This window comes from Felis catus, chromosome B3, assembly GCF_018350175.1.
Source record: "Felis catus isolate Fca126 chromosome B3, F.catus_Fca126_mat1.0, whole genome shotgun sequence".
Taxonomy (NCBI): Eukaryota; Metazoa; Chordata; class Mammalia; order Carnivora; family Felidae; genus Felis; species Felis catus.
The window spans coordinates 34,537,007-34,555,866 of record NC_058373.1 but is presented as its reverse complement, the minus strand read 5'-3'; the positions used below and the strand labels follow the sequence as shown (position 1 = coordinate 34,555,866).

Genomic DNA, 18,860 nt, shown 5'->3' with positions numbered 1-18,860 from the left:
CTGGGCTGATGGCTCAGAGCCTGGAGCCTGCTTCCGGTTCTGTCTCCCTCTCTCTCTGCCCCTCCCCCGTTCATGCTCTGTCTCTCTCTGTCCCAAAAATAAATAAAAACGCTGAAAAAAAAATTAAAAAAACAAAAACAAAAAAAAAAAACCATTCTGGACCAGTGGCCTCCGAAACTTTTTTTTGGATGGCACCCTCCGTCGGTAAAAAATGTCTACACGTACAGCTCCCGCATAGTGTTTGGTTATCATTTTTTAACTAATGTATGATGTGACCACATAAGATGTACACCCAAAATATAAATTCTAAGAAGGTGAGGCAAAGAGGAAAAAAGCCCTATTTTAAAATGACAGGTAGGGCGCCTGGTGGCTCAGTCGGTTAAGCGACCGACTTCGGCTCAGGTCATGATCTCACGGTTCGTGAGTTCGAGCCCCGCGTCCTGCTCTCCACTCCCAGCGCAGAACCTGCTTCGGATCCTCTGTCTCCCTCTCTTTCTGCCTCTCCCTGGCTTGTGTTCTCCTTCTCTTTCTGTGTCAAAAAAAAATTAAATAAACGTTAAAAAAAAAAAAAAAGAGAGGCTAATCATGACGGCTTCGTTCTATTATCAGCAAATAGCTGAAGGCAAGATATGCCCAGAGGATGGGGTCCATGGTTCTCAGCAGGGGCTGTCAAACTGTTTTCAAATTGTTTGGATATTTAAGATGTTTTTCTGGTTGGCTTCTTGTCAGTTGTGGAAACCACTGCTTTGCAGCAGACCTTCTTTCCTCAACATCGCCCTTCCTTTCCTGAAAAAACCAGAAAAGCTCCCTGGTACCTGGTTTTGCTGCTTCCATCCACCAGAAATCCGAAGGGAGTCACGGGTGACTCTTCTCTTTCCCTGGTGCCACAGCCATTCATTTGCCGTATTCAGGGGATTTTTACCTCCTCACGGGGGGGGGGGGCGGGTCTCCCCATGTTCTCCTCCCATTGCTGCATTGCTCCCACCCTGCTTCCTTCTTCCTTCCGGTTCCTCCCACGCCTGTATACACGTGATTCCCATTTCCTGCGACGTCCACGCCTGGCTGTCGCCTGCTTCAAGCCCCAGCATAAAGGTCAGTTCCTCAGAGGGACCTTCTCCGACCACTGCCCGGTGTACTTCCTGAGGCACCTCGGACTTTCTTTCATGGTGCTTGTAAGAATTGTATTTTATTTTCATCAATTTTTTTTAACGTTTGTTTATTTTTGAGAGGGGCGGGGGGAACCGAGCATGAGCAGGCGAGGGGCAGAGAGAGAGGGAGACACAGAATCGGAAACAGGCTCCAGGCTCTGAGCTGTCAGCACGGAGCCCCACGTGGGGCTTGAACTCGTGAACCGTGAGATCATGACCCTCAACCGACTGAGCCACCCAGGCGCCCCCTATAACAATTTTATTTTTATACTTATGTTTTAGTTTGTTTAAAGTGTATAGTCTTCTACACCTAGACTCTAAGTTCCTTGAGGAGCGTGCCTACAGTGCCGTGTGCGTGCACACATGTGTGTGTCTATCACCCAGTTCACGCCATCTTAATAAATATTTGATACTCCTAGCAACCCTACAGGTAGTTCCAAGCGGTATCCGGCCCCCCCCCCCCCCCCCCCCCCCCCGCGCCGACAGCCGAGGAAATTGAAAGACAGAAGTGTTAATGCCGAAAGTCACCTGCTTAATAAATGAGGCCCCTGGTCTCAGACCTAGGTCATTGAGGCTACAGCGTGTGCACTTTTTACCGGCTACTCTGGATTGCTCATTTGTAACCCGCGTAGACTACGGGCTGACCATAAGTCCCATCTTCCTTGCCGATGTCTGACCAGCCCTCTACAGCGATTTTTCTCTTGATCTAGCTTGGTTTGTGCCCAGGGTCTCTGTATAACACTATTCACCTGTTGTTCTAGACAACGCTATCCTTTCCTCTGACAGCTCCAAGTCCCTGAATCTTATCCACCTAAGCTAGATTGTAAAGGGAGACCACTGACTCATCCTTTTCTTGAGTCTCATGATAAGTAAATAATTGTTGATTAGTTGATCATTATTAGGAGCTTGGCAGAGATTTCGTCCTACTCTATGTCTTCACACAGACCCACTGCCCGGCCAAGAAGACAATGCCTTGGATTCAGAGGAGTTTTAACTGTTCCAATTTATGCTTGTTGGCCTTCTTCCTGGTGGATCTCAGTGTAACTTCTGGCCGAGACCCAAGAATTTCAGGGTCTTCAATGCCATGAGTAATTTCATGAGTTGCTGATGGCTAATTAGGGGTGATTACAGTTAAGAGGCTTTACTTTCTTAATAGCCCCCAGAAAGGGCTGGTGGTAACTTTTAAAATCTTGATTATTTTCCCCTGCAAGTGGAAGGCTCTGATTCGCATCACTGTCTTTTCTTAAGTCCTTATAATTTATCTCGCCATCCCCACTTCCACCCCTTTTCTGGTAAGAAAGAAATCTGAAGGGGAAACCGATGATTTTGGAAAACTGGCTTTATTAGAGCGGACCCCTGGGCATGGCTTGAAACCTCGCTTCATCTGTTGCCTTTCCCTGAGAAGGAGGTACAGGAAGAGGGAAGACTGGGCCGTGGTTTTTCTTCCCAAGTTCCATTATATCCCAACCAAACCTCCCATCCCGGGCTTTCTGATGTCGTTTGTAGTTTACCTTTGAAACTGTTGGTTCATCTGACAGTGTTAAGACATTCTGTGTAGTAAGGGCTTCCGAGGAGAGGTGTATTTGTAGGTGGGGGGTTCTACCCTCCTCTTTTTCCTGGGACGACACATTGCAGGTGTCGCTTGACCTCTCCCTGCACCAATGCCAGCAGAGCTACTTGGTGATGAGTGTGGCTCGGGTGCCAGGCACGGGCCAAGCCCGGAGCACATGTCCGCCACTTAATCCCCACCACCTGTGTCAATCCCTTAGGCAGTATTTTTTTAAACAGTTTCATTGAGATGTAATTCACGTAGCATACACCTCACCGATTTAACATCTCCAATTAAATGATTTTTAATACATTCACGGGTTGGGCAGGCAGCCATCAGCACAGTGTAATTTGAGACCACTTTTGTCACCCCAGGAGGAAATCTTGCACCTCCCCTTATCCCCTCCCAACCTTTCTGACCCTGGCAGCCGCTCATGTATTTTTTTGTCTCTATAGATTTGCTTACCCCCAACATTTCCTGTAAATGGAATCGTGCAATACGTAGTCTCCTGTGGCTGGCTTCTTTAACTCAGGATAATGTTTTCAAGGTTCATGACGATGTAGCATGTATCAGTACGTCATTTCTTTTTATTATTAAGCAGTATGTTTTTTCTTTTTTTTTAAAAGTGTATTTATTTATTTTGAGAGCGAGAGAGAGAATGAGTAGGGGAGGGGCAGAGAAAGAGGGAAAGAGAGAATCCCCCATGCTGTCAGCACAGAGCCCAATGTGGGGCTCGATTCCACGAACTGTGAGATCACGACCTGAGCCGAAACTAAGAGCTGGACGCTTAACTGACTGAACCACCCAGGCGCCCCACAATTTTTTTTAATGTTTTAATGTTTATTTATCTTTGAGTGAGAGAGACAGAGTGTGAGTGGGAGAGGGGCAGAGAGAGAGAGGGAGACACAGACTCCAAAGCAGGTTCCAGGCTCTGAGCTATCAGCACAGAGCCTGACACGGGGCTTGAACTCACAGACCTCGCGATCATGACCTGAGCTCAAGTTGGACGCTTAACCGAGTGAACCACCCAGGCGTCCCCTGTTAGGCGGTATTTTTACCCCTAAATGTACAGTTGGCGGAACCAAAACACACAGAGGCGAAGTGACTTTCCTGTGGTCATGTAGCCTTTAATAGATGGAGCTAGATTTCCAACGCAGGGTTGCCTAATGCCGACTCTGATATTAGCCAGTCTGAGATAATCATACTAATAGTAATTTACTGAACATCTTTTATGGATCAATGCCTGTGCTGAATGTCCCATAAATCTGTTACCTCATGTTCGTGTATACTCGGATTTCAACTGGGAAATGTAACCATAACTGGACAGTGGCGTTTTTATTTTAATGGCTTCCATTTGCTCGCTTCCGGTTTCATTGGCCCCCCCCTTAGACTCCAGGATCTTCTTAAGCAAATGATGCTAAAAATAGTATTGTTGTTCCTTCCGTAGGAGTTGAACATCACTCCCATCTGCGGAAAACTGGTAACACCTCAGAGGAGCCCTTGCTTCTTCCGGGACGCCCAGCATCATGGTTTCTTATTTCATGCGGTCTCTCAGGTAAGTGGAGAACCTTTTCAAAAGACAACAGGAAAACAGGAAATTCGATATTTGCATTTCCTCTACAGTCTCTATAGTAACTAGCCTTGAGGGTCTGCACATCAGTGATATTGTTGATAGACTATGTGCATGTGTATAATAAGTCCGCTATTCACAAGAGCCCTCGAGGCCTAGGGAGTAGTGTGCTGTGGGAAGAGGTGCTCGGACTGAGATCCAAGTGACTTGGGTTCAACCCGGTGTTCTGCTAGTTCCTGGGAGACCTCTGGGGTTCAGATTCTTATTTTTAAATAAAGATGTTCCTGGATGCGTGGATATTTAGCCTGGCTGCCCAATGGAATTACCTGAAGAACTTAAGCCAATTTTATCCTCTGGCTTGGACTTAATTGATCCAGTGTACTTAAAAAGGGACATCTCTGGTTCCTTCTGCTCAAAACATCTGTGACCTTCACCTGCGTGTTTTATTTGATCCCGATAGACCCTTTGAAAACTTCTTCGGTCCAAATGCTCTGTAACAACACAATATGCAAAATGGTTAACGGTAGTGTTTTATTAAGCTAAATTTGTTTCCTAGGTTTGGATTTGTGATATTTACACATTATGAGATCAGTGAGTCTGTGTTGATAAACACCAAAATTTGGAATCGGGATTTATGGATGATGGCTTGTACATCAGCCTTAGCATCTAGCTTATTTTGCACTTGCTTTAGCTGTGTAGCATTAAGAAAATCTTGGGACACCTTGGGGCACCTGGGTGGCTCAGTGGGTTAAGTGTCCGACTTTAGCTCAGGTCATGATCACGAGGTCTATGAGTTCAAGCCCTGTGTCAGGCTCTGTGCTGATAGCTCAGAGCCTGGAACCTGCTTTGGATTCTGTGTCTCCCTCTCTCTCTCTCTCTGACCCTCTCCCACTCGCACTCTGTCTCTGTCTCTCTCTCTCTCACTCAAAAATAAATAAACATTAAAAAATAAAAAAAAAAGAAAGAAAATCTTGGGGCGCCTTGGGGCACCTGGGTGGCTCAGTCGGTTAAGTGTCCGACTTTAGCTCAGGTCATGATCGCGAGGTCTGTGAGTTCAAGCCCTGTGTCAGGCTCTGTGCTAACAGCTCAGAGCCTGGAGCCTGCTTCTGATTCTGTGTCTCCCTCTCTCTCTCTCTCTCTCTCTCTCTCTCTCTCTCTCTGCCCCTCTCCCACTCGCACTCTGTCTCTCTCACTCAAAGATAAATAAACATTAAAACATTAAAAAAAATCTTGGGGCGCCTGGGTGGCTCAGTCGGTTAAGCGTCCAACTTTGGCTCAGGTCATGATCTCGAGGTCCGTGAGTCTGAGCCCTGCGTCAGGCTCTGTGCTGACAGCTCAGACCTGGAGCCTGCTTCAGATTCTGTGTCTCCCTCTCTCTCTGCCCCTCCCCTGCTCACACTCTGTCTCTCTTTCTCTCTCTGAAAACTGAACATTAAAAAAAATTAAGAAAATCTTGATCCACAAGGTAAGTAATTGCAGTTCCTGAAGGAAGTTCATCTTGCAATCTCAAGATGCTCTTTAAATAAGTAGACTCAGAATCTAGAAAGCGGGGAAGGAAGAATTTTTTATTTAAAAGTTGAATCACTAAGGATATCTTGTACTTTTTTTTTCTTTTGTAACTATACATTAGCCCTGAATGCTCAGAACTTACAATAAAAAGCAAAATGGCTTATAATATGTTATTATGGTGGTGCCACATGTGATTGATTGCCCAACCAGGGCTAGAGCATTTGCTAGGCAGATGCTCTTAGGCCAATGCCTGGCATTTAATTGAGTGTAGTGTGTGTGTGTGTGTGTGTGTGTGTGTGTGTGTGTGTGTGCGTGTGCGCGTGTGCGCATGCCCTAGTCTGTAGTTGCTTGTATAATTTTACATGAACAGACATGTGCAGGCCTGAAGTCCAAAGACCCGTGCAGAGCTACAGCCTTCTTCATTAATGTCATTCACAAGCGTGTCACAGTCAGACCGAAGTCAGGAAAAGCTCCATTCTGAGGTCTCCGCAAAATCTAACTGTTAACAGGGCAGCCCAGATCTGCTCAGGGATAGTATTTGATAACTAACCTAAATTAGCAGGTTTGCATTTTTAAACCATAGTTTAAAAAATAGATTTAAAAGATATTTCAAGACATGAGCTATGCATCGTGTTTGTGAAAACTCCAAAATAATGCTGTACAACCACAGGGGAGTGAGAAGTGCACTTGGGCCACTGGGTCACTTCAGAACCACAGCATGTTTGAGCACCAGGACCCCAATGGGGGACAGAGAAGTGGAAGCCACAGTTGCATATTGAACTGGATTGAAAAGGGCAGCAAAGGATGACCAAAGGTGGGTTCGCCATGTGGTACCCAAGTGGGAGCCTGGCCAGCAGCAGAAAGGCCTCTACAAGTCCTGAGGACCCTCAAAAATGTGGCCACCCAGGCTGCCCGAGGAAGGCCATTGCTTGGGAGAACTCCTCAGGTTTTTTCCTTGATGGGATTTTGGAATTTTCATTGATGCCTCTGTGAAAACAGTTGACCTCTCCTAATCTGATTGGTGGTTGGAAGCCATCTCCCTTCGAGGGGAGGCTCACCTCCAGGCTGGGCGTTATTTCAGAGAAATTGCCCATGGTTGGAAATGAGCAGGGTGGGAGTAGTTGGAAGCTAGATGTGGCCTTGCTACCCTTGGGATTGAACTCTGGAAGTCTTGACAGGTCTCCAGCATTAGGGTCCTTCTGAAGGGGTTGTTTATTTTATTTTATTTTATTTTATTTTATTTTATTTTATTTTATTTTATTTTATTTTATTTTATTTTATTTTATTATTTATAAGGTTTTTTAAAATGTTTATTTTATGAGAGAGAGAGAGAGAGAGAGAGAGAGAGAGTGTGAGCAGGGTAGAGGCAGAAAGTGAGGGAGACAGAGTCTGAGGCAGCCTCCAGGCCCTGAGCTGTTAGTACAGAGCCCGATGTGGGGCTCCAACTCACGAACCGAGAGATCATGACCTGAGCTGAAGTCGAAAGCTTAACCCACTGAGGCACCCAGGCGCCCCTGAAGCGGCTGTTTAAACAGGCCTACTGAGCAGGACGTTTCTTCAAGAGTTCTGCTGAATGGAGTGGGGGAGAGAAAATGTGGGCTCTGAGGATGGGTGATTCTTTGCAAGAGCTCAGCTGCAGATTCCATGAAGTCTCCTTCTTCATAAGCCAGGTTTTGCATTAAAACTCATAAACCGTTTTGCATTCTGTTTCAAGGGCCTTATAAATCTATTTTAATCTGAAAAAAAAACTAGAATGACTTTTGTTTTAATGCTTTAGAAAATGTTCTGGGGAAAGGGCTATGTTTACTCTAAGAGCTAGAAGTCTTTGATAACATTAGTAGATCACACACACACACACACACACACACACACACACACACACAAATTTAAGGTTTTTTAAAAAAAGTATTTATAAAGGCAACCAAATGCATAAAGACCAATTGGAAAAGCTGGAAGATTTCTCTACCTATAGGGCAACAGGTCCAGATTAGAAGTCAGCTCAAGAAAATCCCTGAGAGGAAAAACATTGAAGGGGATTCACAATTCTGATACGCAGAGATTTAGTTTAAAACCCCCTCCCCAGTTTTTGCCAAGCCACAGAGAAGCAGAAAGCCAGCTTCCCCGTCATTGAAAAAGACCAAAAAGCCTGGAGTATTAGCATAGCAAGAGTGTCTCTGCCTTGCTCAATGTCTGCAGTAATAAAAAGAATCACTGTTAAACCCCACAGCAGAAAAAACACGAAAGTTTTAACTCTTGATGGAGCTGGTTAGCGAGTTGTCTTTGAACGTTGGACAAGCCTGGAGGCCACGCAACATTCAGGGCAAGGGAAAAATCCGTTTGGACCAAAGGATTAGTCAAGGCTACATTAGGAAGTCTTTGTCCTGTTACAGGTTAACAGAGGAAAAGACACTAAGTGATACCAAAGTGTGTGTATTTCTTAAAGTCTTGCTCCAAATGGTACACTTTTTTTTTTTAAAAATGACAGTTATAGCCTATGTGTTTGTTCAGTGATTGAGTGGAAGCAAACCCAGTTTTCTGCTAGAATTAGTATAACAGGTGGTGATGGCTACGTATCATGGCCAGCCAACAAAATCTATTTAGAGCCGGTCTGCATGGTCGGGGGCTCATTTTGTACCTCGTGCTATGCCTCAGTTATAGTTGACAGTGTTTATGTTTGAAAGGAAAACACAACGGTTGAAAATGCCAGACAAGTGGTTAAATTGGCAGAAAATAAAGCTGACTAGGTGCTCCTTATTTTTGAAGAGTAGGGTTTGAAGAAATACAGACGTAATTAGATTACAGAGGTGGATGGTGCTTTTTATAGGTCTTGTGAAGTGGAGTTCTGGATCGTTTTAAGGGGTTTACAGGTTGGTGGCCCTAGGTCAAGTGTCTGGTTTTAGTCTTCTGAAACGTAAGGCTTTTCTTTGCCTTCATACACACTTCAGTACAGTAATATTACTGTAATGCCTGTCAGCTCCTTCACTCAGAAATACAGCCAGAAGGGACCGAGGAAATGAGAAAGAGAGAGGTGGCTGTTCTTGGGGCAACTGAAGAAGATCCCGAATACAGAAAGGAAAAAAAGAAGCGTGTTGAGAAGATGTGTCTGTGTGTGTAAGAAAGAGAATGACCAAAATAGTGATATTTGAGATATGATCCATCAGTGAAAACGGAGACTCCCCTCGGGTGGAGGACTGTGTGGTCATTGGGAAGGATCATGGGCTCAATCAGTGTCCCTGTGCCAGTGACTAAGAAGTGCGGTGGAGGAGGAGAAAATAAGGGAAGGAAAAAGGGGGAAAAGTGGGGGAGGGGGAGGAGGAGGGTAGAGGAAGGAGGGAGGAAAGAGAGGAGGAGGGGTCAGGTTTGGATTGTTAGTATTAAACTTAATTGTGTTTGGGGCACCTGGGTGGCTCAGTCGGTTAAGCGTCCGACTTCGGCTCGGGTCATGATCTCACAGCTCGTGAGTTCGAGCCCAGTGTTGGGCTCTGTGCTGCCAGTTCGGAGCCTGGAGCCTGCTTCCGATTCTCTGTCTCCCTCTCTCTCTGCCCCCTACCCAACTCATGCTCACTCTCTCTCTCTCAAAAATAAATAAACATTAAAAAAATTAAAAAAAACCCATCATGTTAATAGAGCAGGACAGACTTTGTGTAGCCCGCATCTAAACCACTACCCAGTTAATACTTAATGAACATTTGTTGAATATTGAATGAATGAGTTGATAATGATCTTTTGGGTAAAAGAAAGAAAGTAGAAAGTTTTTCTTTCCTGATGAGGATTGTTAGTTAATTACAAAAGCAGGTTAAAGCAGCAAATCATACAAATGATACACACACACCTTTAACAGTTTATTTTTAACTTAAAACACATGTACATTCACTCACTATTTTTTGATACGGGGCCAAGGACTTTTCTTTGAGCATGAACCCCTGATTGTCCTTCTTGCACAAACCACACCCATAAACATTATCTAAGGTTTCCATTTGGGTTTCTTTAACGTGGAGTGAGAATTTAAAGACATTTGCAAAGCAATCTCAGTTCAGATGATTCTAGATTTTATTATTTTTGCCCCTAATCATTTACAGTTGTCTCATCCACACCTAATTTGCCAACAGTCTTTTTTTTTTCTTGGCTACTTGCCTTTACTGAGTCTTTCCAAAGCATTCAGCTTCATTTTCGTAGAAACAACTAACAACGGCTCCTTCTTTTTGCGCTCTATGTCATGGGTTTGTGTACTATTCGGATATTTTCACGTGATTCCAAAGCAACGGGCACACACAGGTTTGGGAACACGGTTGACCCTGTATGAAGACAACTCCTCTGGTGGGAGCAGAACAGTACGAGTATGCCGGGGAAGAGCCTGCTGGAATCTTTTAGGGGAAGCCTGGTAGGAGAGCCATCTGAATGGTAGGCAGCGAGGCTAAGAGGAAATAAAATCGTTTTTTGGAGGACTGCCCTGGCAAACCCCTACCTATAAAATGATGGCAAGCATTCAGACAGTATTGATTTTTCTTTATGCCTGGCACAGCCCTGCACCTGGAGCATGTCCTCATCACTCAGTACTTGACTGTGGGATTTACTAGAACATTCTGTACCCAAAAGCATCCAGTGGAGTCAAGGTGTGATCACTGGGCTGCCAGCTACCCATTCCTTATGGACCCGAGTGGATTTATAGGCTTCAGATTAACATTGACCCCCACCCCTGCCGGGGACTGGAACCCGTAACTGCCAACTTGTGGAAATCTTCCTAATTTAGGATTGTCTTCCTTTTTCCTGTTCTTTTATTTTCCCAACAGAGAATTCTGAGATGCACTTAGAAAACACTTCATCGCTGGAGTGTTATGACAGGAGCTCTTTGCGCCTCTTTTGTGAGCCATCATTCTTCCCTCCCTCTGGTTCTTCCTTCTCACTTCATTCCATCCTCCCAATTCTTTCATTCACTCGCTATTCATTGGTCCTCAGGTGGGACCAGAGCTCTGCTGATTGTCTACTAGCTGCAAAGATGCCTCAGCAACCATTTCCTTGAGAAATCTGCCATTGAGGAGGGGAAGTTACCAAAGGATGATGGGTCTTAAAGAGCTGTGCCGTGAGAGACACCTCACTTTGCCAGAGGCCCTGGTCCAGAGAACACAAATGGCCGCAAGAGTTGAGAACCTGGAAATCAGCAATAAAAACCAATATGCATAGAACAGGTGTCTGTAAATCCACGCTCTAAATTGGAAACATTCCCCCCACGAAAGGTAGGCAGGCCCTTGCGCCGAGCCTGTCGGTCTTACTTTGGGTTCAGCTTGGTTCTGAGGCCGAGGCCTACCTAAAGGAAGCCGAGTTGAGAGGGCACAGGCTTGTCCACGGCACAGCAAGCGATGGCTGATGGCCGGCAGGAGACAGCGAAGGGCAGGCTGGGGGTTCAGAGAATCCCAGGCGTCTGGGCCTTTCAACCTCCTCGGCTCCAAGGCCACCACCTTGTGCTCCACAGATGGCTTGATAATCATGCTGGCGATTCTGAGCCATCTAAAAAAGGTTACTTACGCTCAGTATACTCCGTATAAGAAATCAGGAAAATAAATAGAGTGCATTTTTGTAAGTTTGGGATTGAAATGGTCGGCTTCCATTTTTTTAAACCTTAGAATGTTCTCTTGCGAGGCTGGATAAACCAGGTTTTATCACATGTACTTACTTTCTGATTATTTTTGCAAGCATGACAGAAAGTGAAACAGATGTGTGAAGCCACAGCCTCGTAAGAACGGGGAAGAAAATTGATGTGATGAAACGCAAATGCTTGGTTTAAAGGTGTGTTGTGTTAATGAGGCCCCAGAGCACGGTGGTTAAGGGTCCAGGCCAAGGGTCTGACTGCTGGCTTTGAAATCAGCCTTTGCCACTTAGGTGGGTGTGCCCTTCGATAAATGACTTCGCCTCTCTGTGCCTCAATTTCCTCACCTGCAGAGTGAATATAACGAAAGCGTCTGGCGGGATGGTTGTGGAGATTCAATGAAATAATACTCGTAAGCGTTGAGCTCATGGATAGCCATCAAGTCTTCATGGTCGAATGTCATTTGTCACCTGTCTCCCTCTCTTGCTGCCTTTACTCTTAACTGCTGTCAGAGAAAGGCGGAGGGTTGAGCTGGTGAAATGCATGCTTAGCAAAACTTTTTCAGCTCCAGAGAGCAGTAGGTAGAGATTTCACTTCAGTGCTAAGATTTTGGCTCTCTTTTGCTAAGGTCAGTATAATTTTATTAGTTTCCCAACTGCTCCCCAAATATCTCTTGGGTTGTATTAACTGAAGAAGAAAAGAAGTAAGGTGGGTTCCCCGCCCCCCCCCCCGCCCCGGTTTTCCTTGTTTTGTTACTTGATATGCTCAAGTGGTGTTGAGTTCATTGAGGTAATCCTAGGAACACAGTGGCTGTGACATGATCCATCCTCCCTGGAGTTGAGGATGTTGATGCGGAGGGTGGGGAGCGGTTGGCCAAGGAAAATCCAGAAGCCCAGAGCAGAGCCCTGGTTCCATGATGTAAATCTTGTACTGAATTTCAATGAGTATTATTTTCTACAGGAGGAAATGAAATGATGGAGTGTTTAAAATCTACAACGACACTGGGTAGATGGCATTTTTTTTTCCCCCTGTGTGCTTTGGTGTGCAAGGTTGGGTTGTTTCTACTGCAAGGTGAATCAGAAAGTCTTGGTAGGAATGTGGCTTCCCCCGCCGCTCGGAGGGGAGTGTATGATTTGTTTGCCAAAGGCCCTGGTAGCCTTCAATCTGTCAAAACGTTGCAAGCGTGGAGCAGTCTGCCAAAGCAAACTATCAAAGTGAAATAACACACGAGTTGCACACACACAGACATACACATGCTGTCCCATTCCCCAGACATTAATTTTGAATTGGGTCAGGAGGAACAAGGATTTGGGCTAGATCGTTGGTGTTTTGAAGCGGTGTGGGCACAGCTATGGACTACCAATTAGATAGGTATGTGTGAGCAGGGTGGGGTATCCTAAAACAGAGCCTACTGAGCATGGGTGGGAAACTTCCAGCCCTTGGCAGAGTTTCATCTGGCCTCTGGGGTAATATATTGCTCTGGCTGCTGTTATTACAGCCCAAAGAATAATTTCCCCTCTGGGGGAATTTATTCTATTCCATTCAGAGCAGAGCCCATTTAATAACTAAGATTTTATTCCAGAATGAATTTTATTGGGTACCCCTATGTATTTAACTTCACGAGGACCCAGCTCAATGAAGAAAAGAAGTATTTGAACATCTAAATATAATTTGAGTTGCATTTTTACACCAAGAGGCACTGGCAAACATTTTGCTGCCATACCTCGTGCCGATCCTAGGAGAGTAAATTTGGGGGGCATCACGCGGAAATTCAAAAGCACGGCTGATTTTTATAAAGCCTTCATAGGATAACTTCTAAAACCTTCCAAAGTGACTTTGGGCATTTTTGAATATGTTAATTCACACAATTTCCATCTATCTTGAGATTTCATAGGTTGTCAAGATGATGTGACATCATTCGTCAATTCGCTAAATTAAGCTTTTTCTGTATAGAAGACACTCTGCTAGGTGCCGGGGAATAAAGGAGTGACAAAATCAACTGCCTGATCTCACGGAGCCTCTGTTCTAGTGGGTGGAGAGGGAGATTTCAAGGAATGAAGATGCAGTCTGTGCGATAGTCAGTGGAGAAAAATAAGGTCCTTCCGTACAGGCTGGGAGGGCGTTACGGAGAAGGGACAGCTTTGGGCAGACACCTGAAAGAGGGGAGGGAACGAGCTGTAGAAGTATCTGGGAGTAGAGTTGACCAGGCGTCTTGGAATGACCCAGAATCTTCCCTCCTCCAAGTCGGGGAAGGGCAGCCCGGGATGAGTAGTTGTGCAGAAGGGCTCCCGACTGCATCGCAAATATGTGGCTTGCGCTGAGGTGTAACACATTTATGGAGCTGTTGTTTGTTTTTGGTTTTGTTTTTAACAAACCACGCCCATCTGGTTTTCTTTCTTAAACGAGTAAACAGTGCCAGAACATGTTACTACGATTCAGGGTTGTAGGTGTGAGTTCATGACAGGCAGTGGCTCATTTGAGGTAGACAGGGCAGGTCATATTATGCCCATTTTCCCAATGAGGAAACAGGTATGGGGATGATTTGGCCAAGGTTGTGTAACTAAGGAGCGGGGACTCCCTCGTCGTGATGCGTGTGTTCCTTGGTTTGGAGGACAAACTGGATCCGCTAAGGCTGTAGCTGGAAAATACCTGTTCTCTTCCTTCCAGCGTGTTCACACCCATTTTTTAGATGCCCCTGCCTTGTGGCTGGAGGACCTCTTGGGCAGTTTTCTAGTTGGGTGCAGGTTAATGAGCAGTGTCGTTTTCAAGTATCAAAAAGCCCAGAAAAGTTGTGTGTATGTGTGGGAGGGGATGGCTTCATTGGTCGAGTGGCCGTTCTTTTAGAAGCTTTAGCTCTGGCTTTCCTTCGGTAGTTTTTGGTACGAATCTACGACGTGAGTAACTTCACCACCTAGACCTGCACCACCAGCTCCCCGTGTGCCTGCTGAACAGCACAGATCCCTGTACCTGTGCGTTGGCTAGTGCAGAAATAGAACATTTCCATCATTGTAGAAAATCCCGTTGGACAGCCCTGGCCTAGGTCCTCAAGCATGTCGTAAACCAACTCTTTGATTCTCTTCGCGACTGATTTCATACCCTATTTTTCTGGATAGACACCCTGCTTGAAAAGATTTTGTATATACATATGCTACGTTATAAAGGAAGTCTAGTCAGCTTGAAGAATTTCAGTCTCTCAGTGATTGGTAATATCTTTCCTCCCGCAGAGTCTCTCCTCTCCGCGGACTGGGAGGGGCCTCACACACCTGTAGCAGGAAGAGGGGGCGTGGCTGGTTTCTTCACACCACACGCCCAGTTCTCTTCCCAGCCCCTCCCTCTGCCGTTGTTAGCGGCTCCTGGGTGGAGCCAGAGAGACGTAGGGGGCAAAGGTGTTCCATGGGCGCGGTGCCCTTGGTGATCTGGTGTTGCTGCCCTCAGGTCGGATCTCAGGGCTGGTCCTTTGGAGGACTTTGTCCTCACTCGGGGGTCGCCTGCTGCACATGCCCTTATGACCCTCCTCCTAGCTCCTGTACTCCACAGGTACCCGCCACACATCATCGCCTAACCGGGCAAGCAGCCTTTGATGAGGTCCTTTCTAGGCAACCTAAGCCCAGCCTTCCACCGTGCCTGTATACAGTTGATGGGGAAAAGCCCGCATCTTCTGGCCCTGCTTGCTGTAGAAATACGGGCTGTTCCCCTTCCAGCCCACTCTGTCCACCCTGCCCTCCTAGACACCCCAGCTAGGTTTTAGGGGAGAATCTGGCACCAGTCCTTATAACCTGAACTTGGGGTCTCAGATAAAGCTCTCTAAATGGTAGTCCTCCTTGTTTGGCTTGGGAGAGAGCCCCAGGTTTTCCTCTCCTACAGGAGGAGAGTAGGGGGCTGTGCTCAGCACTTCTGTGTAAATATTCGAAGAAATCCACGCAGGGCAAACTTGTCTCAGTCTTCAGTTTCTCCCTGTACAGGTGGAGGTGGTGAGGGGCTACAACGTGGAACAGGGGCGGGGCAGAGGGGACACTTCCTTTTCTGGTCCCGAATAGACGATGCAGCCCCTCTTTTTTGAAATGTGTGCGTACATATGTAATAAATGCTCTTGGCCCTCAGCTCTGGGGCCTTGGCGGCAACTCTGAGACAACAATGACAAGGATGTATCTGACACCTCGTTCCGTATCCCTTCGCCCGGCTTCCCGTCCCGTTGCTGTCTCTGGCCGGTCTGTCCACAGGCATTCTGGGTGGTCTGCTAGGGTCTGGCTGATTTCATACAAAGAGGGGCTTAGGGTAGAACTGAAGATACTTAGAGACGGTGGGGAGCTTTCTCTTCTCTAACTCCACCAGCCCTAACCTCCACGTCCCGAGAGGTTCTTGATGTCCGCATCAGTGACTCCACACGGTGAGTTTCTCTTGGACTGGGGGCAGTGTTTCACATCTCACAGTTGTGTTGGATGCCTCAAAAGGTTGAGAACCACTGGGTCACTTAACTGTCCTCGGGGTTAAAGCTTAAAAAAGGATTCAGAAGACAGCTAAGTAGGACAAGGGGCCTTTTTACAGGGATGCTCAAAGCAAGGCCATGGCTGATTCCAAGTCAAGGGACTTTGGGGATTTAAAGGAACTGACAGTGGTTGTGTCTCCTGTGATTAACTCGCTGTGTGGGCGCTTTCACCTCTGTCGTCTTCCGTGATCCATACAGAAGATGAGAACGTGGGGAGTCAGAGACATCGGCTTGCCCGGAATCCCCCAGATGGGGATGGTGGGGCTGGGATTCCAGCCTCAATGTGTTTGAATCCAAAGCGTCATCTCTCCTAGCACACCATGCTGTCTCAGGGCCAGCTGGCTCCTGTTCATACCTTCCCTTTATTTGATGACAAGTCCTAATCAGGGCTGGTGACAGTCAGGCTTAACGCAGCTAATCCCGCCCATGGAGAACATATGTGACACGAAAGGGCCAAGGACGAGCAGAGGAAAGGCTCCCAGGGAAGCAGGGCGTGGTGGAGAGGGGCTTCCCTGGCCAGGCTCAGAGCCCCAGCCTGACCTTACCAGCTCCAGTGGGACCACACACGCACTAGCACTTTCTCTGTGTCCGTCGCCCCATCTTCCACGGGAGGAGACTGAGGCTCAGGAGGTTACATATCCTGACCCAGAAACCCTGCTGGTAAGTGGTAGAGGGTTTGATCCCAGATCTGCCCCGTGCCTTGGCCGAACCCACAGCCCCGTGCTGCCTCCCCTCCCACGAGGCTGCTGGCCCCATGCACCTTCACTGGGTCACGTCCCCGGGGCCCGGCTTGGACTGTTCTCTCCCTTCCAGCGATGGGGCAGAGCTGCTGCCTTCAGCTGGATGCTGCTTCCTGGAACATACTCACAGCCCTGCCTGTTGCTGTTTTTCCTTCTCAGTGTCCTGGGTTCCCTCCTGCTGCTTGGATTCCAGCTCGTCTGCCCACAGCCCTCCACTGAACACAGAAAGGTAAGCCATGGCGGCTCAGAGGCTTTGCCTCTCTGCACAAGGGGCTGGGGTCACTCCAGTAAGTGCCCTGAGTTTGGTTCTGTTTGGAGGTGAGTCACCGCTAAGCTCGAGAGGAAGCACCATTTATAGAACGTTCACCAGTTCTCCTGTCCCTCCTAAGCCTTGGAGCTTACAAATGAAGCTGGTGCCCAGAGTCGGTGTCTGATCTGAGAGCATCGCTGCTGTTGCTGGCTGTGTCCTTGAGAATGGGGCCGCGAGGGAGAGGGCAGGGAGGAGACTACCATCTAGGCGTGGTGGAACACCAGCATGGACCTTTTACCCCTTCGAGGGGCACCTGCAGGGGTGGTGTGCAGAGATGATGAGAGAGAGCTCCAGCTAAAGCTGTCGCTGTAGGTATGCGAAGGGACCCTAATTGGGAGCCACGATCTTTGGGAGGGGGACACAGCCCCTGCCAGCCAGCAGCCAGGCAGGGAGGGAGCAGAGAAATAAGGATCTGGCCCTCTCTTTTCCTCCCCTTCTCCATTTCCAGCTGGGGACTCCCTTTAACTGAACCGCACAAAAAAGAAAAAAACCCCCTCGGTGCAGTCCTCAGAGGCCAACCTCCTAGGCAACAGCGCTGGATGGAGAAGGGTGGACAGAGCATCTGGAGGGGGCAGAGAGTATCAAGCATGCTTCCCTTCAGGCTCTGTGTGTTTCACAGCAAATGGATTATTCACTGCTGCCTAAACAGGCCAAATGCTGCTCCTACAACAGAACAGGTGCATGATAAATGTTTCCTTAGAAACAGATGCACGACCCTGCGAAGGTGCTTAAAATCCCTTCCTGCTGCCTAGGAACTCCTCATGTCTACACGTCATGAAATGCAGACGCTTCTGAGAGGAATGGTGGGTCAGGCATCTGTATCGAAGTGTGACTGACTTGGTTCAAACCTTTCCTGAGAGAGGGGTTTCATAGGGGAAGTCCAGGAGGGTGGGGAGCGGACAAGAGGTATGTTGCAAGGGTTTGCCTGGATGTGACCCTTCAGGCAGGATTCTTGATGTTCTCGTCTGAATAGTTTAACTTCTTTAGGTCTGTGCATTATGTTCTGGCTTTGTTTTTCTGGGCCAGATATGATCCCGTATTGTACTGCATCCCCGACTAGGCTATTGGCTCCATGAGACTGCCATCTTCCCGGCTCCTGGAATATAGCCTGGTGTGTTGTAGGTGCTCAATAAAATACTTGTCGGATGACTGACAGGTTGAATGAATGGTTGAAGGAACGAATAGAAAATCTGGCTGAGCTCTAAGCATCATTTTTTTAGAGTCACTTGGAGATTGAAACCTCCCTCACCTCACTGCGTCATCCCCATTCATAATTGCAAGAAATCAGGAAGGACAACTACTATAGTTTAAATGTTCGCGTCCCCTTCAGATTCACATGTTGAAACCTAGTATCCAACATGATGGTATTTGCAGGTGGGGCCTTTGGCAGGTGCTTAGGGTATGGGGAAGGAGAGCCCTGACGAATGGGGTTAGTGACCTCATTAGAGTCAGGAGGGAGCTTCCTGCCTGCCACGTGAGGGTACAATAAGAAGTCTGCCACCCGGAACAAGACACCATGATCTTGGATTTCTAGCCTCCAGAAGTGTGACAAATACATTTCCGCTGTTTATCAGCCACCCAGTCTGTGGTACCTTCTTGTAGCAGCCTCGAACCGACTGAGACAAAAATGGGCACCAAGAGTAGCGGGGGTGCTGCTATGACAAATGGCTAAATGGTGAGGTGGCTTCGGAACTGGGTTGTGGGCAGAGACTGGAAGATGGGGGTGCATTCTAGAAGAGGCCACGAGTGGACTTTTAAGGGTGTTTCTGGTACGAGCTCAGAAAGGGAAGAGGAGGGCTGTAGGGAAAGCCTCACTCTGCTCAGAGAACAAGGATCCTGAACAGAAAGATGGTGGAATGTGGTTAGTGAAGGATGGGGCCTCAGACGGAAGTGACGAACATGTTACTGGAAACTGCAGGACAGGCCGTGCCGGTTACAAAGTGGCCAAACACTTGAAAGAAATT

General features: G+C 47.2%; 1 protein-coding gene across 6 annotated transcripts in view; it reads left to right on the top strand.

Annotated features, from left to right (window-relative positions):
* Nucleotides 1–18,860, top strand: part of THSD4 (thrombospondin type 1 domain containing 4) — a 576,883-nt gene that overhangs the window by 20,135 nt on the left and 537,888 nt on the right. For 2 of the 6 annotated variants that reach the window (XM_023255096.2, XR_002742857.2), the window contains exons 2-3: nt 4,145–4,252; nt 16,746–16,815. In XM_023255096.2, the coding sequence (XP_023110864.2) occupies nt 4,224–4,252; nt 16,746–16,815 (99 nt within the window). In that variant the 5' untranslated portion in view covers nt 4,145–4,223. Of the gene's footprint in view, nt 1–677; nt 1,173–4,144; nt 4,253–16,336; nt 16,507–16,745; nt 16,816–18,860 lie in introns of those variants that run through there. The other 4 variants (XM_045059086.1, XM_045059083.1, XM_045059084.1 and 1 more) reach the window with 4 other exon arrangements.